Below are 18,662 nucleotides of genomic sequence, written 5' to 3'. Positions count from 1 at the left end.
ACGGTGCCGCCTCGGAGGGACCCGGGCTCCGGCCGGGACGGGGGCGGGGGGGGTCGCAGGGCGCCGGCGGGCTCCCGATGGGGGGGAGCCAGGGGGCCGGGCCGGCGGGAGGCACGGGGAGCGGCCGGACGGTCCCCCCCAACCGCTGCCGCCGCCGCCCGGGTCGGCCCCCTCTCCGTCGGGAGGCCTGGCGGGGCTGTCCCGGTGTCGGGGGGACGGGGCTGGTGGCCCTGAGGGGGCTCTGCAACGCCCAGCCTTTGGGGAGCGGGATCTGCAGTCACCCCTCCGTGCCGGCCGCGTCCCTTGGGGTGCCCATCGTCGCCCACCCCGCCGGGGGCACCCCTCGGTGTTGGCTGTGGGGACCCACCGGTGTCCGTCGTGGGCGCCTGTTGGTACCCAGTGGGCACCCAGCAGCCTCATGGCATCAGCTGTGGGCACACGGCAGTGGGCACCTACCAGCACGGGTGGGTGCCCATCTGGGAGGCCGTGGCTGCCCGGGAGCGCGGTGCGATCCTCCCCGGGCGTGTGCGGGGCATCGGGCCGGCGAGGGCGACCGTCGGTAGCCTCCTGGCGTGTGTCGCGGCGCGGAGGAGCGCTTCCCAGCGCAACGGGGCCGGGTATGGAAGGTGTCAATGTGTAACGTGGTCCCCCCGGAGCGGGGGTGTGGGCTGGTCCCCGGGGGCGTGGGGAGAGGGGAGGGGAGGCGAGGCGGGGGTATAAGTGCCCATCCATCCCTCCATCCCTCCATCCCCGGGCAGGACCCGGCCGAGGGGCGCGGAGCAGCCTGGGGAGCGGACACCGAGGGGAGCCCTGGCAGCTTGTGGTGCGTGATCACGGCGTCGCACACCGGGCTCTCGGTTTGCAGAGGGTTCTCCTCCGGGGAATCAAGGCGGCCGGTGGTTTGTACCAGCGCCGGCTTCCACCCGTGGGGGGGTCTGACAGGCAGTTACACTCGGGGGGGGGTTTCCATCCCCTCCGGGGCAGTGAATGAGGCTCTGGGAACAGGTAGGACTGGTTCTGCTGAGCTGACAGATTTTACAAAGCCGGCTGGTTTATGTGCTGCCCTGGCCGATGCTTTTTTCTTTTCTTTTTTTTTTTTTATTTTCTTTTTTTTTTTTTTTCCCTGTGAACTTATTTTGAACAATGGAAATCCATTATTGGTGTCGTTGATAAGTTTTGTTCCGGTATTTTGTTTTGTTTTAAACTCCAGGCTTCTTCCCTTGTCAGGCAGAAATGGAAGGAAATATGTCTGTTGATGAGCCGCTTGTGTAACTTACAAAAGGGAAAGTGGAGGAACATGAGAAATAGACATGAGTGCTGAGAACTGAGATGGAAATGTATACATTCAGAGTGAAAGAACTTAAAGCCAAATATTTATACATGGGGAGCTAGTGTAGTCAGAACACCAGTTAAAGTCTGATGTCATCAAAGTACAGATGCATCTTTTTCAGTGCATTTAGTGCAATGCTTATACTGTCACGTCAATACATATGCAGGTGTTTGGGTACGATGAGTACGTTAAAAACAGCTATAATGCATCACTGCCCCTCCAACGCTCTAGGTGTGCCTTGCAAGCTAAGGGTAGCAGAGTCTTCAGATGATAGTTGCCAGAACGTTGCCTGAAAAATAAACAGAAATTTATGTGAAATCTAATTCAGCTTAAAATGAAGGATGTTACCATACTGGCTGGTACCATCTTAATTTGTACCAATGCCTTGCAAAACTGGAATAGCTGAGTGTTAATCACACAGTGATTCTGCTGACATCGACTTTCTCTGCAGCCATGTGCCGAAAACAGCAAACTTAACCAGACTCCAGTTGCACAAATAACCAACTGGAAACAATCGGATTGCTACTGTCTTTCTCAAGATTCCCTTTGCCACAGATTAATACATGCTTCTGTGCTGAGGGCTAACGTTTCATTTGTTCCCTCGTGTTCTTTAGACCAATTATTTTTCATGCTCTTCTGTCATCTTTAAGCCAAATTTTAAGATTTGTAGAAAAGAGCTCAATATTGCGATCAAGCTGCTCAAATAAAAGAAATCAGTTGCAGCCAGGCACATTAAAACTCATGTTGTTCAGTTTGTTCTCTAGGGTTTCTTTTTGTTGTTGTTGGTAAAGACTTTCATCAAGCAGCTCTCTTCCTCTGATTCTTATTCGCAGTGAGTACAACTCACTGAAAAGCTTTTTCTGACCAAACTTCAAGTTACTGTTTAATTCTTTATGCTTCATTTCTCCATTCCAGTATTTTTGATGCGAGTAGGTTTCCTGGGGTCTGAAACAGCATCCTTAGGTTTTGTGAACAGTAAGGTTTGTGAAGCGGTTCCCACCTGAATCTTAAACCCATGGTTGTTTGTCTCCTTCCAGGATCAGACAAGTCTTCCTAGTTGGTTCCAAGAGAAAACAAAACCTTTAAGTGCTCTTTTCTCTGTGTGTTTCTGCTGCTTTATTTTTGATGATCGCATGTATCTGCACAGTCTGTGTCCTCCTTCCACACAGACAGAAAATCGTAAAAAGCCCTTTGGATCCCTCCCAAGTGGAGGCACAGATTCGATGCCCGTGCAGGCAGTGTTGGGAGTAGCAAAGGTTTAGCTCCTGCTGTTGGCTCTTGTCCACGCTACTCAGCTTTTATACTACAGCTTGTTGTTTTCAGGAAAGCATTAAATACTGTGACAATAAAAGGTGTATTGATATCTATAGTCCCAGCAGCAGCTTGATTGACTGGGACATTTTAACCATGAATTATAGCAGAGGGCTCTGGGGAATGGGCTCTCCTCGACGGGCTCTCAGTTCACGTGCTCTTCAGGAGGACTTTGTGCCTTTGGGGAAGTTAAAAAATACACCTTATTATAGGTAATAGGCACCCAGCATTGTGAAGTGAAGGAGCAACCTGCAAGAAGGGGAAGGAAAATCCAGGTTGTGTTGGCTCTTAAAAACAAACTTGGGGACATCGTGTATCTGTTTTCACTTTAAGGATGCTTTCAGGGGGGGACAGGGAAGGAATGACGGTGGTTTTCGCTTTTTGCTTGACAATTGCAGACTGTAAATGGTTTGAAGTGTTTAGAAAGTAGAGATATTTTTGCTATGTAAAATCTTGTTATTTGGCTAAAAGATGCAAAGGAGATCTGTGGTGCACAATAGGAGGCATCAGGATGCGGGAGGTCTTTTGCTGCCATGGGTTGGGAACAGTTGGTTAAAGCCAATAAAGCTGTACAGACTTGTGGCAGATGAGGAACTGATCCAGAGGTTTTTTTTTTTTAGTCTTTCTATTAGAAAAAACTACGTGACCAAAGACTACAAAAACTCTTTTCCTCCCCTGCCCTCCCTTCCTCCCCATCAAATGATTAGAATAGCAGAGCTGACCTGAGAGTTCTCTCTGTGCCAAGTTTTAGTGTGTCAATATAGTGGAAATCAACATAACAGCTAAAATGTGTTTGTTTTCTAAAGACTACTTTTTAAAAAAAAAATACGAGTTGGGATTTTTTACTGTCTATTTCTATTATTTTAGTGGTTTTCTGAAAACTTACTTCCTTTGTTTCAGTGGAAGTGTCTTCTCTTGAAGTTGTTACTTATTGCCACCATTTTTCCTCCAGTCGGGGACGAAACAAACCAAGTGATTCTTATTGAATGCAAGGAGAGATGTGTATGTCAGCTCTTTTGCTGATTGCACATATATAGTTTAAATATTTTGTGTTGAAATCCAGGGATCCCCTTTTGTATAAAGGTCATTGTTGTAGGAAAGTTCCTATAACCAGCTTTTTCATGCGTTGATACTTTATGGTATTATATGATTGATTTCTGTCTATCCTAGCTGTCACCATTGCATCTCATGTAATCAAGGGACACTTACTAGTCATTTGACAAAATAAATCAGAGCTTACATTCATAACTGAAACATATAACTTTGTAACATTTGTAACTGGAAATACTGTATCTTGAAGGACTTTCAGTATGTTAAAACTGTAGATCAAAGTTTATTTTACATTAGTAGACAATGTTTTTGTTATTTTGGGGCTCAAGGCTGCTGTCAGGTTTGAATTAATTGGGGAGGGATCAGTATTTCTCCACTGTGATAACTTGATTATTTTTGACATTCCTCTGAAAAGTTATTAAAAAGAATAAATTTACCATGAAAACACCAGTTTTTCGTAGTTGTATTCACTGTTGCAGTGATACTTTGGCTGAAAACTTGCTTTGCTGCTCTGTTTCTGCAGGTAGAGTCACCACCTGAAGTTACATTTGTAGGAAGCTGAAGGACTTCTTTGTCATCTGTAAGTATCTACCCTCTAAATAACATTTAAGTGTGCCTAGCCTTTTTCATGTCTCTTTAGTAATTATTTCTCAAAATTATATACTGTAGCTTTTTTGTAAGTTTTCCATGCAAATTTTTAAAAATTGCCCGAGGAAAGAGTACAGGGGAGCTCAAATGGAAGTTCTGTTACTGTCTACTTGTTTACACCATTGCTTTCATACAGCAGTAAATTTTTTTTTCCATCTCCTCTGGGTTGTAAGTGAAAAAGGCAGTGCGACGTGTTTGTTTTTCTGCTTTGCCTCTTGGGGGTCTCCCAGAGCAGAACTGTTACTGCAGCAGTCTTAATGCCTAAGTGCAGTGTGAAGATGGCCCTTGAGAGCATTTCACGAAGAAAACAGGGTAAGATCTTATCTGTTTCTATCTTACAGGGTAAAGGAAATAAAATTGTTGGGAATCACACGTCTGGTTAGTGACAGAGCCAGGAACAGAACATGGGTTTTGTGATCACCACTCCGGCAGATTTCTCCCCGTAGCGAGGGAGGGCAGGTCAGTTGTGTGCACAGGGAGTTGTCTGGACTCCAAAGCACTTTAGCCTAGAAACTTCTAAATTCTGTGCTCAATGTTAGAGACATGGGTCTCTACATTCACAAACTAGTCTTGAGAAGGTGTGAGGACGGTCAGTCACTTAAAGCCGTAGGTGCGTAGGTGATGGGCCTTGCCACGCAAAGGAGTCTGGTGGTACTTACGGAGTCCCAGAAGTGAGTGCCAGTTTGGGGATGGGGATGTGTGCCAACTGTGCAGAGAGCACACACTGTGACAGGTTATAGGAGATTTTTGCATGTGTGTTTAGTGCCGTCATGTTTTCGCATGTAAGCCAACACCTGTATACAGTTTTAGAACTCACTCCACTTACTAATACGTACAAAGTGATTTTTGGATGCATTACTCTTCTACACATCACCTTGTTGACAGAGCAGAGTGCTGAACTGTTACTATTTCCAGAATGTCAGTCTTCCTTTTGGCCTACTTCTCCCAGAGTACACTATCTGGTGGTAAACACCTTGCTAAACGGCAAGGTACTATGCAGAGATTACAACTAAGTAGAGATTTATATTTATTTCTTTTTACCTTGAACTAATGCTTTTATACTTGTGGGATTTTTAAAAATCCTAATTATTTATTGGGATTGTAGCTTTTCTTGTCCTTCAAGCCCATACACTTCACTCAGCATATCTGAGGGCTTAACAGGTGGTGGCCATGTGGTTCTCTTTGAACTGTGTCAGATACTAATGCCTGAGGTCTTCACTGAGCCTGTTTAACCCTCAGAAAACGAAACATTCTGCCTTTCTGTAATACAGTGCTGATATATGTATGACTTACTAATGCTTTGTGCGCTGTTCCTGTGTTGTGCAGAAGAGGTATAAGTACCAAGTGGTAACTAATTTTCACTGCCTGTGTGCTGTGTTGCATATATTTCTGCAAGGGTGGCTGAAATGTTGGAATATGTACTTCTGTGTCCAGCTCACTTATATTAGCAAACCTGAATCAGTCACATCTCTCATGCTCCGTTCTGTTTGGTTTTTGTTTACACAGGTTCTGCCTGTACATCTGCACTCCTCTGACAAGATGGTGTTTCGGAAACCACCAGATGGTGGCTGGGGCTGGGTCATCGTTGCCGTGTCCTTCATCACCCAGTTCTTGTGTTACGGATCACCGCTGGCCGTCGGGGTCTTGTATGTGGAATGGCTGGATGCTTTTGGAGAAGGGAAAGGCAAGACTGCCTGGGTCGGATCACTAGCAAATGGAATCGGATTGCTTGCCAGTAAGTGTAGATGCAGTGTCTATCTAAAATCAAAACATTTATTTCTAATAGATGCTTTCATCTCTGTGGGCTTTTGGAATTTTATTAAAGTCAGCTGCAAATGATAGAATGAGAATGCTGCATTTTCGTGTTAGCTCAGGACAGCTAAGAAGATTATATTTGTAGCTCCACTATACATAAATCAATATAAAGGTAAAAGAGCAATTAAAATATTGCCCTTAGAAAATTCAAAATTACCATATTTGAATAAACTAGAAAAATGAAACTCTGTCTGGGAAACTGGATGGTACTTTTGTTGATGGGATTTTTTCAATTTTATTTTTTTCATGAGGGTTTCAGACTAATTTGCATTACTATCTTTAAAATCTGAGCAAGCTATTACTCTGAAATGGTTCAAGTGCTTTAAGGGAAAAAAAAGAAAAGTCAATCAATAAGCCAGTTACTCATTTTTCAGCTCTAGAAGTAAACCCACCAGTTAGGGTGGGTGAGGGCTCCTTTCCACTGTTTGAGAAAAAACTTACTTTGAAGCCTGAAAAGTTATGGATAACAGTGGCATTAAATAAAACAACTTTACTGGAAGCTATTCTTTAGTAAGACATTGTCACTTGGAGAGTAACAGCAGGGTTTGGGGGAAATAAAACACCACTTTGAAAGTCCATAGGTCAATTCTGTTGTTGTCTTAATATTGAGCACGGGTATTGTACTGGGTTATACCACTAACTTCTGCTTTTCAAAGATTCACCATGGGAACTACTATCTTTTTGCTGAATCTGGAAAAAATTGACTGTCAGCAGAGAAATTGCTACTGGCAAAACCAATTATGTAGCTTAATGGACAAAATGCAGCTCAGGATTCTGAGGAAATCTCTCAAAAGAAAATTGATGTACAAACAGTGGTACAAACCTGACTAAACCCCACTGCTTTGTATGATGCGGTAACTGGCCAAATCCTGGTGTCACACTTGTGTTAGGGTTTTATATCACTAGGCAGAACAGAACTGGGCAGAGGCAGGTGTATCATTAACCACAAGAAGATTCTATTCAGTCCCAGGGTGTAAGTGGACAAAGGACTGTAGACTGCTCTTCTGACATACTTTTTTTTTTTCCTGTTTTAAGGACATTAACTCCTATTATTAATGGATCAAGACCTAAAAAAAATTGAGTGAGAGAATGAAGTGTGTGGGGGGAAAGGCTAAACAAGATAGTTATTGAAGAAAAACTAGGCAGAAGGGGATTGCAAGAGAAGGGGTGAAGAAAAACCCTCTCCCTGGAGACCAGAAATCTCTGGCTCACTCTTCTGACCAGAGCCTCAACCCTGTTTCTCATACGTCAACACCATGCGAGTTTCCAGATTTTTTAGTGCCTTCTGTCTTGCCACTGTGAGCAATTGTCAGTAGTGTGCTTTTTAGCAAATAGAAACTTCTGTGACTGAATAATACAAATAAAAGGTACTATTGTAATCGATGTTGGTATGGGATGATTAAATTACTTGAAATTGTGATGTGTTAGGAGTAACACTGTTTGTCAGTGTGCTTTTATTCATTCAGTTTGGGAAGCTTAATAATCATTCCTATTTATAATGCCTTCAAAAAAAAGTACAGTGAGCGTTTTTTAATTGCACTGGTGTTATCAGAGTTGGCTGAAAACAAAATATATATGTTACCTGCTTTACCTGAAATGGAAGATCCCACTGTCTTATTGAGCTGGGATCTGACCTCAGTGATAACTTTACTTAAAGTAAACTTGTTGGAAGGACACTGTAAGTATCATAACCTCTGCCTAAAACTAGAATGCTCAAGAAAACTAGAATGACAAGTTACAATTTTTCTTGCAGTTTTCATAGCAGGCTGTTTTCAGACCTAGTCACTAGTGTAAGGAACGTATGTGTTTTCAGTGCAGAACTATTGATAACAATGCATTGCAAAGGCCCTTTTCATGAATATAGGAAAAGAGAACTTGTTCTGTTCTTATTTCTGCTATTGCAGGTTCCAATATTATAGACCAGGGACTATTGTGTGTTGTAACCGATGTTAAGTAGATGATCGAGATAATTGAATTTTTTTAAATTAGCATATTTTCATGTATGTGAAAAGATATTGTCTTTAACTTAATAACTTAACAATCTCCCCAGGCAAGCTGATTTCAGCAGCGATATTGCATGTGTGAATGCTAGCAGCAGGACAGCTTCACACCCAAGCCTTCTGGTAGTCCCCTTACCTTTTACTGTTCCTGACTTGACTCTTCTAATATTTGTTGTTGTTTCCATTCTTCTCTTTTATTTCGCTTTCCAGTTTCTGATCAAATTATCCAAAGACATGTTTTCAAGTATTGGTATTCTTAAAGCAATCCAAGTTGCATGCAGAAAATACTGGAATTCTCATTTGATTTAGAGCATGTTTGTTCAGTGCATTCTTTGTCTCTTACAACTTTTCTCAGCAGTTAATTACATCCTGAAAAGTATGTAGTCTTATGATGTATGTTGCTTAATTTTAGTTTTCAGCTGATGAATAATGTTACCTTTAAGTGGTATATTTTGAATTGTCTCTTAATAAGAATGGTGTATGTCTAGAGGCTGCAACCAAATTCTAAATTTTCTTTTAAACCTGTAACTTGATACAGTCTTTTTGCAATTGATACAAGAGACTTCCATGCTTTTAATTAAGGCTATTCTGGAGAGCTGTTAAGACTCTTCTCTGAGCCTGGTCCAACTTAACATCCCTTTCTGAAGCTGTAGATGCCATACTGGAAAAGAACGGCAGTTATGGTAGATTCACAGCTACATACATGAATTAAGTCAGTGTCCATTTTCTTCAGGAAGACTTTTCCCATTGATAGCACTGGAAATCACATCAGCTAGTGTCTGTAACAGTGGAAGCTAGGTCCAGTGAATTTGCTATATTAGTGCTGTAATTTCACCAAAAAGAAGAAAATGTACTGATATGTATGCCAGCTGGCACGGAATAAGGTTCTGTGTGTCTTCTTCCCTTCCCTCTGTACATGTAGTCTTAAACATATTATTTTTTTGGAAGTAGTTGATGCTGGTGAGTCCTTTCACATTTGCTGTATCCTTTCTGCAGTGTTTACCTCTGACTTATGCGAGAGCTAAACTTAGACTCGAGACATAGAAACCCAGTACAGCACCTTGTTTGTTGAGATGGATTTCCTGGCCGCCTGGTGTTCGATTTCTGTCCCCTTGCTTGCAGCACAGGGAGCGTTGCAAAGGCCACTGTGCAGCCCCAAGCTGGACCCTTCAGCTCATCAACTGGAAAAGGGAACGGGACAGGTTGATCTCTTCCTTGCAGGATGACCGGAGTTAAAACTTTCTGTGATGTGACCTTATAGTGTATTGGAAGAAATGTTCCTAAAACAGGGAAAGAAAAGCATCAATGTTATTGTACAGGGCAGTGGTGTACTCCACTGCAACATGAGGTGTCATCATGCTGATCAGCCTGTAGGAGCTGCGGCACACGGCTCCATGGATGATGTAGGGTTGTTTTGTAGGAAGAAATTGAAAGAGCTTAGCATGTTCCCCCTAATAAAACAGGCCAGAGGAGGATATTTATTACATTGTTGAAGATCATGTGTTTCTCCTGCACCAAGTGTTCTTAATTTTACATCCATTTAGAGCCTGAAATTAAATTTGATCCATGTTATACTTGCTAAAAGCAAAACAAAGCCTTTGGCACCTGTAATTGGCGCCACAGCTGTTTATAGTGAGTTGACTTTGCAGTATTTGGCAGAGCAGGAGATATCAGGAATATGTCTCTCATTCCCACTCCCCTTTAGTAATGGAGGAAGAACAAAAGGAAGATTCTTCCTTGAAGGCATGTCTTGATAAATTAATGGGGTGTTTCTTCTGGTCTGAGGCACTCAGTGTTAAAAGTTTAAAAAGCTTAATTTTCTGTTTTCAGGCAATATTTTTACAACCCTTAAAAAACCTTTGCACAGAGATAGTCCCTACTGTGAACTATGGAAGCTATACATACTTTGTGGGGAGGGGAGAAGGTATCTCAAAGAGGAGCCCAGTTCATTTAATAACTTTATCAGAAAGGAGAAGTCTTTTCAATCAGTTGGGAGTAGGTTGCTGTCCAGTGGAAAAAGGCTTTTTCTGATCTATATTCTTATCCAAAGTACAAACATTTGGAGAATATTATATTTATTATGACCAGGTTTTAGCAATGCATTAAATATGAAAAAAATATTCTTGTGTTCTGTCCAGTGGATTTTACGTGCAGTCCATGGGCATTGCTTCAACTCTGCAGTTTCAGCAGGCTCGGACAGATACCAGCAAGTAGGGTGCGTCAGATTAATGCAGGTGATAAGAAAAAGAACTCAGTTGTCCGGTATTGCGTGTTGAGCAAAAGTTTTTGTGCGTGCATGAGGTGAAGGAGGAAGGACCCTTGAGATGGGTGAGTGGAGTAAGGGAGTGTTAATTTGCAGAATTTTCCTCTTCATGCGAAAGATTGAGGAAGAGAGCGTGATGTTCTTGATGTACATTAAACAAAAAGACTTTGTACTTGTCAGGAGGTCAGAAGATCATGGTAGTTATGAAGTTCCTGTGTGAGCAGCAGATGGGTTGTTTTCACGCCTCAGGAAGGACTCATTGTCACAACCAGGTCTCACTGAGGGTGAAGTCTCTTATTTAAAAAAATCTTAATGAAACTATCAATATACAAATGATTCCTTCTTGGAGTTCTTCCTCTTTGGTCTCTCTGCACGAAGATCTACTGTGAGAGCCCATCTTTCTGCTGATGCTTCCAATTTTGTCTGGGGATCTTCCTGACTGCTCCCCTGCAGAGCCTGGTAATTGTATTACTGGCTGCTGAGCCTTGAGAGGTTGTGTGCAGAAGAGCAGTGGATGTCCCTGTGCTGGCCTTGAAGTCTTCCTTCCTAGACTTAGCTGTCCTTCATACGAACGACAGTTATGGTGGTAACTGTTTTCTGGTAGAGTATCTTCTAGTTTTAAAATACATCATTTGGAAGAAAAAGAGCCCCAGGGATTTTATTTGTAAAAGAAGTAAATAGTTATCAGTGTCTTAAAAAATTATTCTAATACCAGTGCTAATTTCCATGCTTATTATTGAGAGTTGCCACTGAGATTTTATTTTTATGTTGTTCACGTTACAGTGAGAAATACATAATCAGTAGAAGGATCTTTTTGAAAGAGAGTCAGCTAATGAAAACCCTTACGCTGCCTGAAGAGCTGTTTCCTATGGTGGCTGTACGTAGACTCCCACTTTCTTCAGAATGTCCACTTTGAACAAAATCCACGGGGCAGGAGTTCACAGACCAAGTCTCAGTCCCACTCTGGGAAAGCTGGATGTTTGACTAGAATTAACTGCCTTGAACCCATTGTGCTTGAATTACTTGGAGAGAATAACATGTTTGTGTACAGTGAACTCCTGTGCAAATACCATGGTAATAACCAAAGGTACTGTGCCTGGTAGGAAAAAAAATGCCAGCTCTTTGGGAAGCAGAGAAAGAGAAGGAATGCGAGGAGGCAGGGAAAAGAACAAAGATGCTGGCTGTCATGGGGCTTTTCTTTTGTGACTTTTTTTCTAGCAGTGTGAAAGTAGGGCCTAATGTGAAGGGGAAGATGGAGCTGTTTTTCTTCTCATCCCAGAGACCTATAATAACTATTGTAATACTTCTACTGGCGCTCCTTCTTATAAAGCAGGGCCATTGCTGAGCTGCCAGATCTCTTGCTGTGTGAGATGACACGTTAATACTCAGCTTATTGGAGCAGGTTCTTCAGTTTTGTGCAGGTTGTTTTCCATGTCAGAACAAAAAGATCTCTTTGTACTTTCTGTTCTCCTTTTGGGTTATTTTTTTGTAAGTGGGAGAAACTGGAAGAGCATCTCCTTGGACCCTGTCAGAGATGCTTTTGATGGTGTTCCAGAGGAGAGTGTCCTTGTCAGATTATGAAGATGTGTTTTTTCAACCCTGTATCTCCCTTGTTCTGGCTTGGGGTCAGAGGGTCCAGCTTCACCTTGGATCCTCTAGTAGCCATCAGTGCAGTCTGTACCAGTACGACCTCCCCAGGCTTGACAGAGACCTTCTGAAAGTAGCTGTGTCAAAATACAGTGAGCAGGTGGGAGGGAAATACCGTTTGTTTTAGCAAGGTAGTGGGTCAGAAATAAAGAATAGAAAGAGTGCAAATTCCTCTGCTTAATTGAATTATGTTATCACTACCTAATGTTCTTTTACTGTACAAGAATTTTTTTATGTAATACAGATTCAATCCTTTGTTTATTTTTAAATCCTGTGGTTTTAGGAAACATACCAATCTTAATTTGCCAGTTCTAGTAATTAATTCTAAGAATCAGCAACAATCTAACACTCCCAGCTTTTGTTCTCGGCAAGTTGCTCTGCCCAAGTTCTTCTGGCCAGCTTTCATTCCCACAGCGTGCTCACTCTTGAGAAGCAGCAAGTGCTTACATCTTCCTTTTTTGACGTTTCCAAAATCCAAATAAGCCCCACTTCCCCAGAAGATTTTTCTCGACTCTTCGTTAACTCTGTTTTTTGGGCTGGATAAGCCCCAATTCAGACTGGCTTCCCTTTACGTTGCCATGGCAGATAGCTCTTACGTAGGGCAAAAGTTCTGACCTGCCTTGCCTTTGAGGATCGTTTCACCTGCTAATGAATCTGTGGTCCTGCCTGCCAGAACTGCTTGTCCCATGGCTGGTAACCACACAAAAACCTTGCCTGCATTCCCAGCTGCTCGCTCCCGTCTGCAAACCTAGGCAAGCACCGTCCTCAGCTCCAACTGTTGTTCACCTCGTGTCACCTCCTGGGCTCACCTCCCATCTGCCGGGAATCTCAGCTACGTGTGAGTCAGGGAGAACCAGCCTTAACGAACGGCAGACTCCAACCTTACAGCTTTTGCAGATCCTATCAACCATGGAGTGTCTTTGTTTTGCTGCAAATGAGGTACAAAAAGATGGTGAGGGAGGTTTTCTGTTGGTTTTTAAGTAATGTCATTCATCTGTGTGTCTAACTTCTAATCTCAGAGTTGGTGAGTTTAGGATCTCAGGGGTAATATATTACGTCCATGTATGAATGTTTGGAACTGCAGGGTTTCAGATGAGAGATTGTCTCTTCCAAGCCAAGTCCCTCACTGGTTGCTTATTTATGCAGGGCACCAAGCTTGCGTGCTACTTCAGAGTAAAAGGTGTATTCCAGGGCACACAACTGAAAATGAGTGCTTGTTCTACAGCTTCTGTGAGGGGAGAACTGGCTGGGCAGAGGCAGAGTATGAATGTTGCCTGCACTTCGTTCTTGTTTTGAAGAACTAACCAACCAAGAAATAACAGAGTGGGGTAAAGAGAGGGAGAAACCTCTTCCAAAATTCATGAACATTGCTCTGGACATTCTTAATAAATGCTTTTTTATTTTCCATAGTTTTACAGTATAAACCAAGATAGGTAGTGAACAGTATTTGGTACAATACCGGCTAGCTGATATTAAATTTCCTAGAAAATCAGGGAAGAGCAGTGTTTGTCTTTATCTGGCATATCAGCAGATATTTCCTCTATGTAAGCACCAGGTGGCATTCTTACCATTATTATGATCAGAAGCTACTATTTTCCATCTCAGTTTTATAAATTTCATCTTGTATCAAGATGAATTCAGATATTCTCTTTTCTGAAACATGGTTTTTGAGCTCTGTCAAAAAATACCTGTTTGGTTAAAGCATGGATGATGGTCTAACATGCTTTGCTACCTAATGAGGGAGATTCTTTTCAGAAACATTGTACAAGTCCTTAGGTGTGTAGCGACAGTGTTACAGTCTTGTATGTATGTATCATCCGGTGTCTAAAGAATGTTTTGCTCACTCTCTCCCTCCCAACCCCAGTAGCATTTCATGGTCTTGATATCAGTTTCTCATTGAGCAAAAATCTTGCAAGCCTGATCTTGTATGTTTTTATAACCGACTCTTTTAAAGAATCCTGTAAAAATGAGTACTCCAAATTGTTGTTTATTATAGTTATGTATTTAAGTAATTGTCATAAGAAATATTTCCACAGAATGAGATTTTTTAGAAGTTCTTCCTGGTGCTGGTATTTACTAGGAATGTTTTTCCTGCTTTTCCTCTAGGTCCTGTCTGCAGTATATGTGTATCATCTTTTGGAGCAAGACCAGTAGCAATCTTCAGTGGCTTTATGGTGGCCGGGGGCCTCATGATGAGCAGTTTTGCACCTAACATATACTTTCTCTATATTTCATATGGGATTGTTGTTGGTAAGAAATACCTACCCTTCATATAGAGGTTTAATCTTTATTATTTTGGGTCTTGGTTTCTGAATCTGAAATGAGAATCTGATTCACAGAGGTAGCCTGGGACTTGATTTATCAAGAAATACTTTACTTTGGGGCAAGGCGGGATGTCACACAGGCAGGCTGGTACCATGTAATGAAAGATAAAGGCAATGCATGTGTTCTTCAGGGTAAAAAGCAGTTTATCCTCTGTTGACACAATTGTTAGAGATGGAGATGCTGAGGTCTTACCAAAGGGGTGTAATCAAGCAGGTCTTTTACAGGCATGAAGTGCCAATCTTAAAGGAATCTCTTCTGGAATTTTGACATGTACTTATTCTAATTTGATAAATGAGTGAATATTAGGGAGCAGTGTTGTTCTCCACATAACTGCATTGAACCTAAAACACTGTGCTAGAGGCATGAAAGTGCTGTTCTCCTAGCAGGTGGTGACCTGCCCCTCTGTGCTGCAGAGGGCTGCTGTGGGTGGTTTATCAAATTAACTGTGTCAGGAATCCAGGCACCTCGCTGGCCAGCAGGGACCCAGCAGCGTGCTGGCTCGGGCACGGTGCCACACGGATGCAGCTCTCCTGTTTTCTGGGCTGAAAGCCATGTAACCCTTCCACAGAGCACAGAACCTGAGCTGCTGATCTCCTCAGCCTGCTCCACACTGATTCTGCAGCCAGGGGTGGTCGGGGGAGAGGGAGGTGGGACAGTGCAGGCAGCTTAATGGCCCCGACACCGTGTGGCTGGTGCTGAGCCAGGGGTAAAATGTGCCCAGGGTACACTACTGTGTTATCTGGGGAATAAAAAGGGGTGTTCATTTCCCAGAGTATGTCACAGGCTTTATTTCTGACTCTTTCTCAAGGACTTGGATGCGGCCTTTTGTATACTGCAACAGTTACCATCACTTGCCAGTACTTTGACAAACGCAGAGGCCTTGCACTTGGTCTGATTTCAACAGGTATGACCTTTAATTGTCATTCTCTCTAACTTTTCAACTCTGATGCAGCTACCATTACTCTGGCAATAAAAACTGGAGATTATATTTTTCTGATACTTCCTGAAGTAAAGTACTCAAGTCAAAACATCAGTAGCAATGAATAGATAAAATCAGGCTTCAGATAAAATAGTAACTACACTTGCAGGTGTGTGGTATGGGTTATTCATGTAGATGAGAAAAGGATATTCAATGAAATGAAAGCAGATTCATGAGTAGCTTGGGCTGTGTGCCATGGGTAATAAGAGGGGAAACTTTCCATAGAGCACTCTTCAGCAAATCATTTTACTTTAAGTTTGTCTTTAAGTTGACTTGAAAAAACAATGCTCTGTATTTGTGAGTGGACATCCATTGATTAAAATGGATCTATGCTCACTTCAGGTGAGAGCTTTTTCTTTAAATTCATGGGATTGCATAAAATGCTTGTGTTCATAGTAATTGCTTACTTTTCAGTGTTTTCTTCCGAATAACCAAATTTCTTAAATGCACGTTTGGCCCTGCAGAGCTTCAGAAATGTCCTTGGAGTAAGATCACACCATGTGGGCTCCACTCCTTAAACACTGGGCAGTCAAGGACTGTTTCTAGGAGGGCTTTTGGTGAGCCCCTGGCCTCTTCCTGCCTTAGAGGAGGAAGGTGGCAGTCAGGAGGAGAAAGGGGAAAATGTTGATGTGTGAAATTCTAACTGTGGGAACTCAAAATGGCACCTGAAGGGATACATGTATGTGAGTGCACAGCAGGATGGCTTAATAGTTCTTTGAGGTTTTTCATCAGATATAGTATTGATCCTGCTTGTTTCTAAAGTGTCTGGTGGTTTTGATCATCATAAATTGTTCAGAAGGCTTTTTATTTCCTGGCTACTGAATAAAGAAACTGTAATTTCAAGAGTGATGGTAATTTACCAGTTCATTATACTGGGGAGAGAGGAGCACAAATGACTCACCGTTCCTGTGACAGTGTATCTGTAGCTGCTGAAATGTAGAAGTTTGTTAGTATTGAAGAATGTTCTCAGTTCTTCAGTTTAAACTGATCTTATTTTCCTTTTATAGGCTCAAGCGTTGGACTCTTTATATATGCAGCATTGCAAAGAGGGCTTATTGATCTATATGGACTGGATGGCTGTCTGCTAATAGTTGGCGCTCTGTCTCTAAATATATTGGCATGTGGCAGTCTGATGAGACCATTGGAGTCATCTGATTCCCCTCCACCAGAAAAAATGTGTGTAGACAAAGTCCCAGATCAATATTTTGTTTACCACGAAAAAGAGAAGACCGTTGAAGAAAATATAAGCATCCTTGAAAAGGGCTACGTTGATGAAAAAAGTGCAAACAATATACCTGAGTACAAACAGGATAGCATTTTAAATAAGAATGTATTAAGCTCAATAAATGTAAATGAAAAAGACACTTATAAAAAGAAAGTTGTAGAACAGACAAACTTCTGCAAACAACTTGCCAAAAGGAAGTGGCAGCTCTACTTGAACTACTGGGAGGAAACCGTGGTTCTTTTTAAGAACAAAGTATTTTCAGCTCTCTTTGTTGCCATCTTGCTCTTTGATATTGGTGGATTTCCTCCTTCTCTGCTCATGGAAGATGTGGCAAGAAGTGCAAACGTTAATGAAGATGACTATCGTATGCCCCTGATTTCCATTATAGGCATTATGACTGCTGTTGGCAAACTTACTTTAGGAATAATGGCAGATTTTAAGTGGGTTAACACTTTATATCTATACGTAACTACCTTACTAATGACAGGAGTGGCCTTGTTTGCAATTCCATTTGCCAAAAGTTACCTTACATTAGCGATGCTTTCTGGGATTTTGGGTTTTCTGACTGGGAACTGGTCAATTTTTCCGTATGTAACAACAAAGACTGTGGGAATTGAGAAACTGACTCACGCGTATGGGATCCTGATGTTCTTTGCTGGACTTGGAAATAGCCTTGGACCACCAATTGTAGGTAAGGTCAAGGTAAATACTATAAAATTAACATGAGCTTGTCAGGACCAGACAGAATTAATTTGCGTTCGAGTCATTCCAGTTGGTCCTAATAACAATGGAAAGATGAAATCAAAACCTTCAACAAAAATTAAAGCTTGATTTGCTTGAGTTGGTCAAACTGATTGGTTTTGGCTCTGATGGAAAGCACATTTCATGTCTAAGTGATCAAACTGCATTTTAGATTTGGCCTTTTTGGTTTTTTTGTCATGATGTTTCTCTAACTTGCCATGCTGTGTTACATTTAACTCCTCACTGATGTGCTTCTCTCTTACTTTCACCCTCAGGTTGGTTTTACGACTGTACGCAGGAGTACGACACCGCGTTCTATTTCAGCGGCTTTTGTGTCTTACTGGGTGGGTTTCTTCTGCTGTTGGCAGCGTTGCCCTGCTGGAATGCCTGTACCAACCAGAGCTCAAAGCTGCCTCCAAATACTTACTCCTACAAAGTTGCATCTAGCGCTTAGGTGACAACTGGAAACCCCTTTGTGCTTTTTTATATTATACAGCAAAGTGTTTTAGTAATTTTCCACTTATTTATGAAGCCCAGAAATCTTCTTCCACCAGAAAAATTCCATTGTTTCTTGTTTTTCCGTTCCTTTTTCTTTCTTTCTTTTTTATTTTATTTTTAAGTACAGTCTTATTTTGTCTACTATGCACTGTGTTTTCAGCCTTTGTCTACTGTAATTTCCTTTCCCCCTGTAAGGGGTATATTCTGCTGTATTATCAGCTGTACTTTTTTTTTTTTTTAAAAGGGGGATGGTGCAGAGGGGTGAAAACTTTGAAGCAAAAATGAAAGCCTGTTCCTTACAGGAGAAGCCTGGCATTTCTGTCAGCTTTTATAGGTCTCCAAGTTGCACAATCAGACTTTACAAAACAAAAATTTGCCTTATTAGAATGTAATACTGTGGCAAGGTGCTTATAACATCATGCTTAGATTAACTTTTTGTCTTTTTAAAGTTTCTCCATTTTACAATGAAGTGCCAATTGGGGGAGGGAGAAGACGGGGAACAAAACCAACCTTGTGTTGCATAACTGAAGTGAACTTTATGATGAAAGTAAAGATTCTTACTACCACTACAACTAAGAACTATGTTTATAAAAATTGCACATTTTGTGAAGTCTGTTTTTAAAACTGTTGAACCAAAACCTTTTAAACCAAGGAATAAATATGATTGTTGAAACCACGAAAAGAACTGCTGACTTGGTTATGCAAGTTCATAATCTTTAGATCGGCGCTGGTGATGTGCTTACAGAAGTCCACAGGTGAGTGTTTCTAAGCAGGTCACCCAGTACTGGGGGCAGCTCTTTTTGCACAAGTACAGTTCGATAGGTTGAACC

General features: G+C 42.0%; 1 protein-coding gene across 4 annotated transcripts in view; it reads left to right on the top strand.

Moving 5' to 3' along the window:
- SLC16A9 (solute carrier family 16 member 9) overlaps nt 1–18,508 on the top strand; it is a 26,216-nt gene extending 7,708 nt beyond the window's left edge. Inside the window, exons 3-9 of one of the 4 annotated variants that reach the window (XM_014940587.1) lie at nt 4,215–4,271; nt 4,681–4,798; nt 5,846–6,074; nt 14,171–14,314; nt 15,198–15,293; nt 16,376–17,284; nt 17,610–18,508. In XM_014940587.1, the coding sequence (XP_014796073.1) occupies nt 5,879–6,074; nt 14,171–14,314; nt 15,198–15,293; nt 16,376–17,284; nt 17,610–17,788 (1,524 nt within the window). In that variant the 5' untranslated portion in view covers nt 4,215–4,271; nt 4,681–4,798; nt 5,846–5,878 and the 3' untranslated portion in view covers nt 17,789–18,508. Of the gene's footprint in view, nt 1–758; nt 824–986; nt 1,006–4,214; nt 4,272–4,680; nt 4,799–5,845; nt 6,075–14,170; nt 14,315–15,197; nt 15,294–16,375; nt 17,285–17,609 lie in introns of those variants that run through there. The other 3 variants (XM_014940589.1, XM_014940590.1, XM_014940588.1) reach the window with 3 other exon arrangements.
- The last annotated feature ends 154 nt before the right edge of the window (nt 18,509–18,662 follow it).

This window comes from Calidris pugnax, unplaced genomic scaffold (assembly GCF_001431845.1).
Source record: "Calidris pugnax isolate Ruff unplaced genomic scaffold, ASM143184v1 scaffold39, whole genome shotgun sequence".
In the NCBI taxonomy this organism is placed as follows: domain Eukaryota; kingdom Metazoa; phylum Chordata; class Aves; order Charadriiformes; family Scolopacidae; genus Calidris; species Calidris pugnax.
The sequence above is the reverse complement of the archived record's forward strand: the minus strand, read 5'-3'. Positions and strand labels throughout refer to the sequence as shown.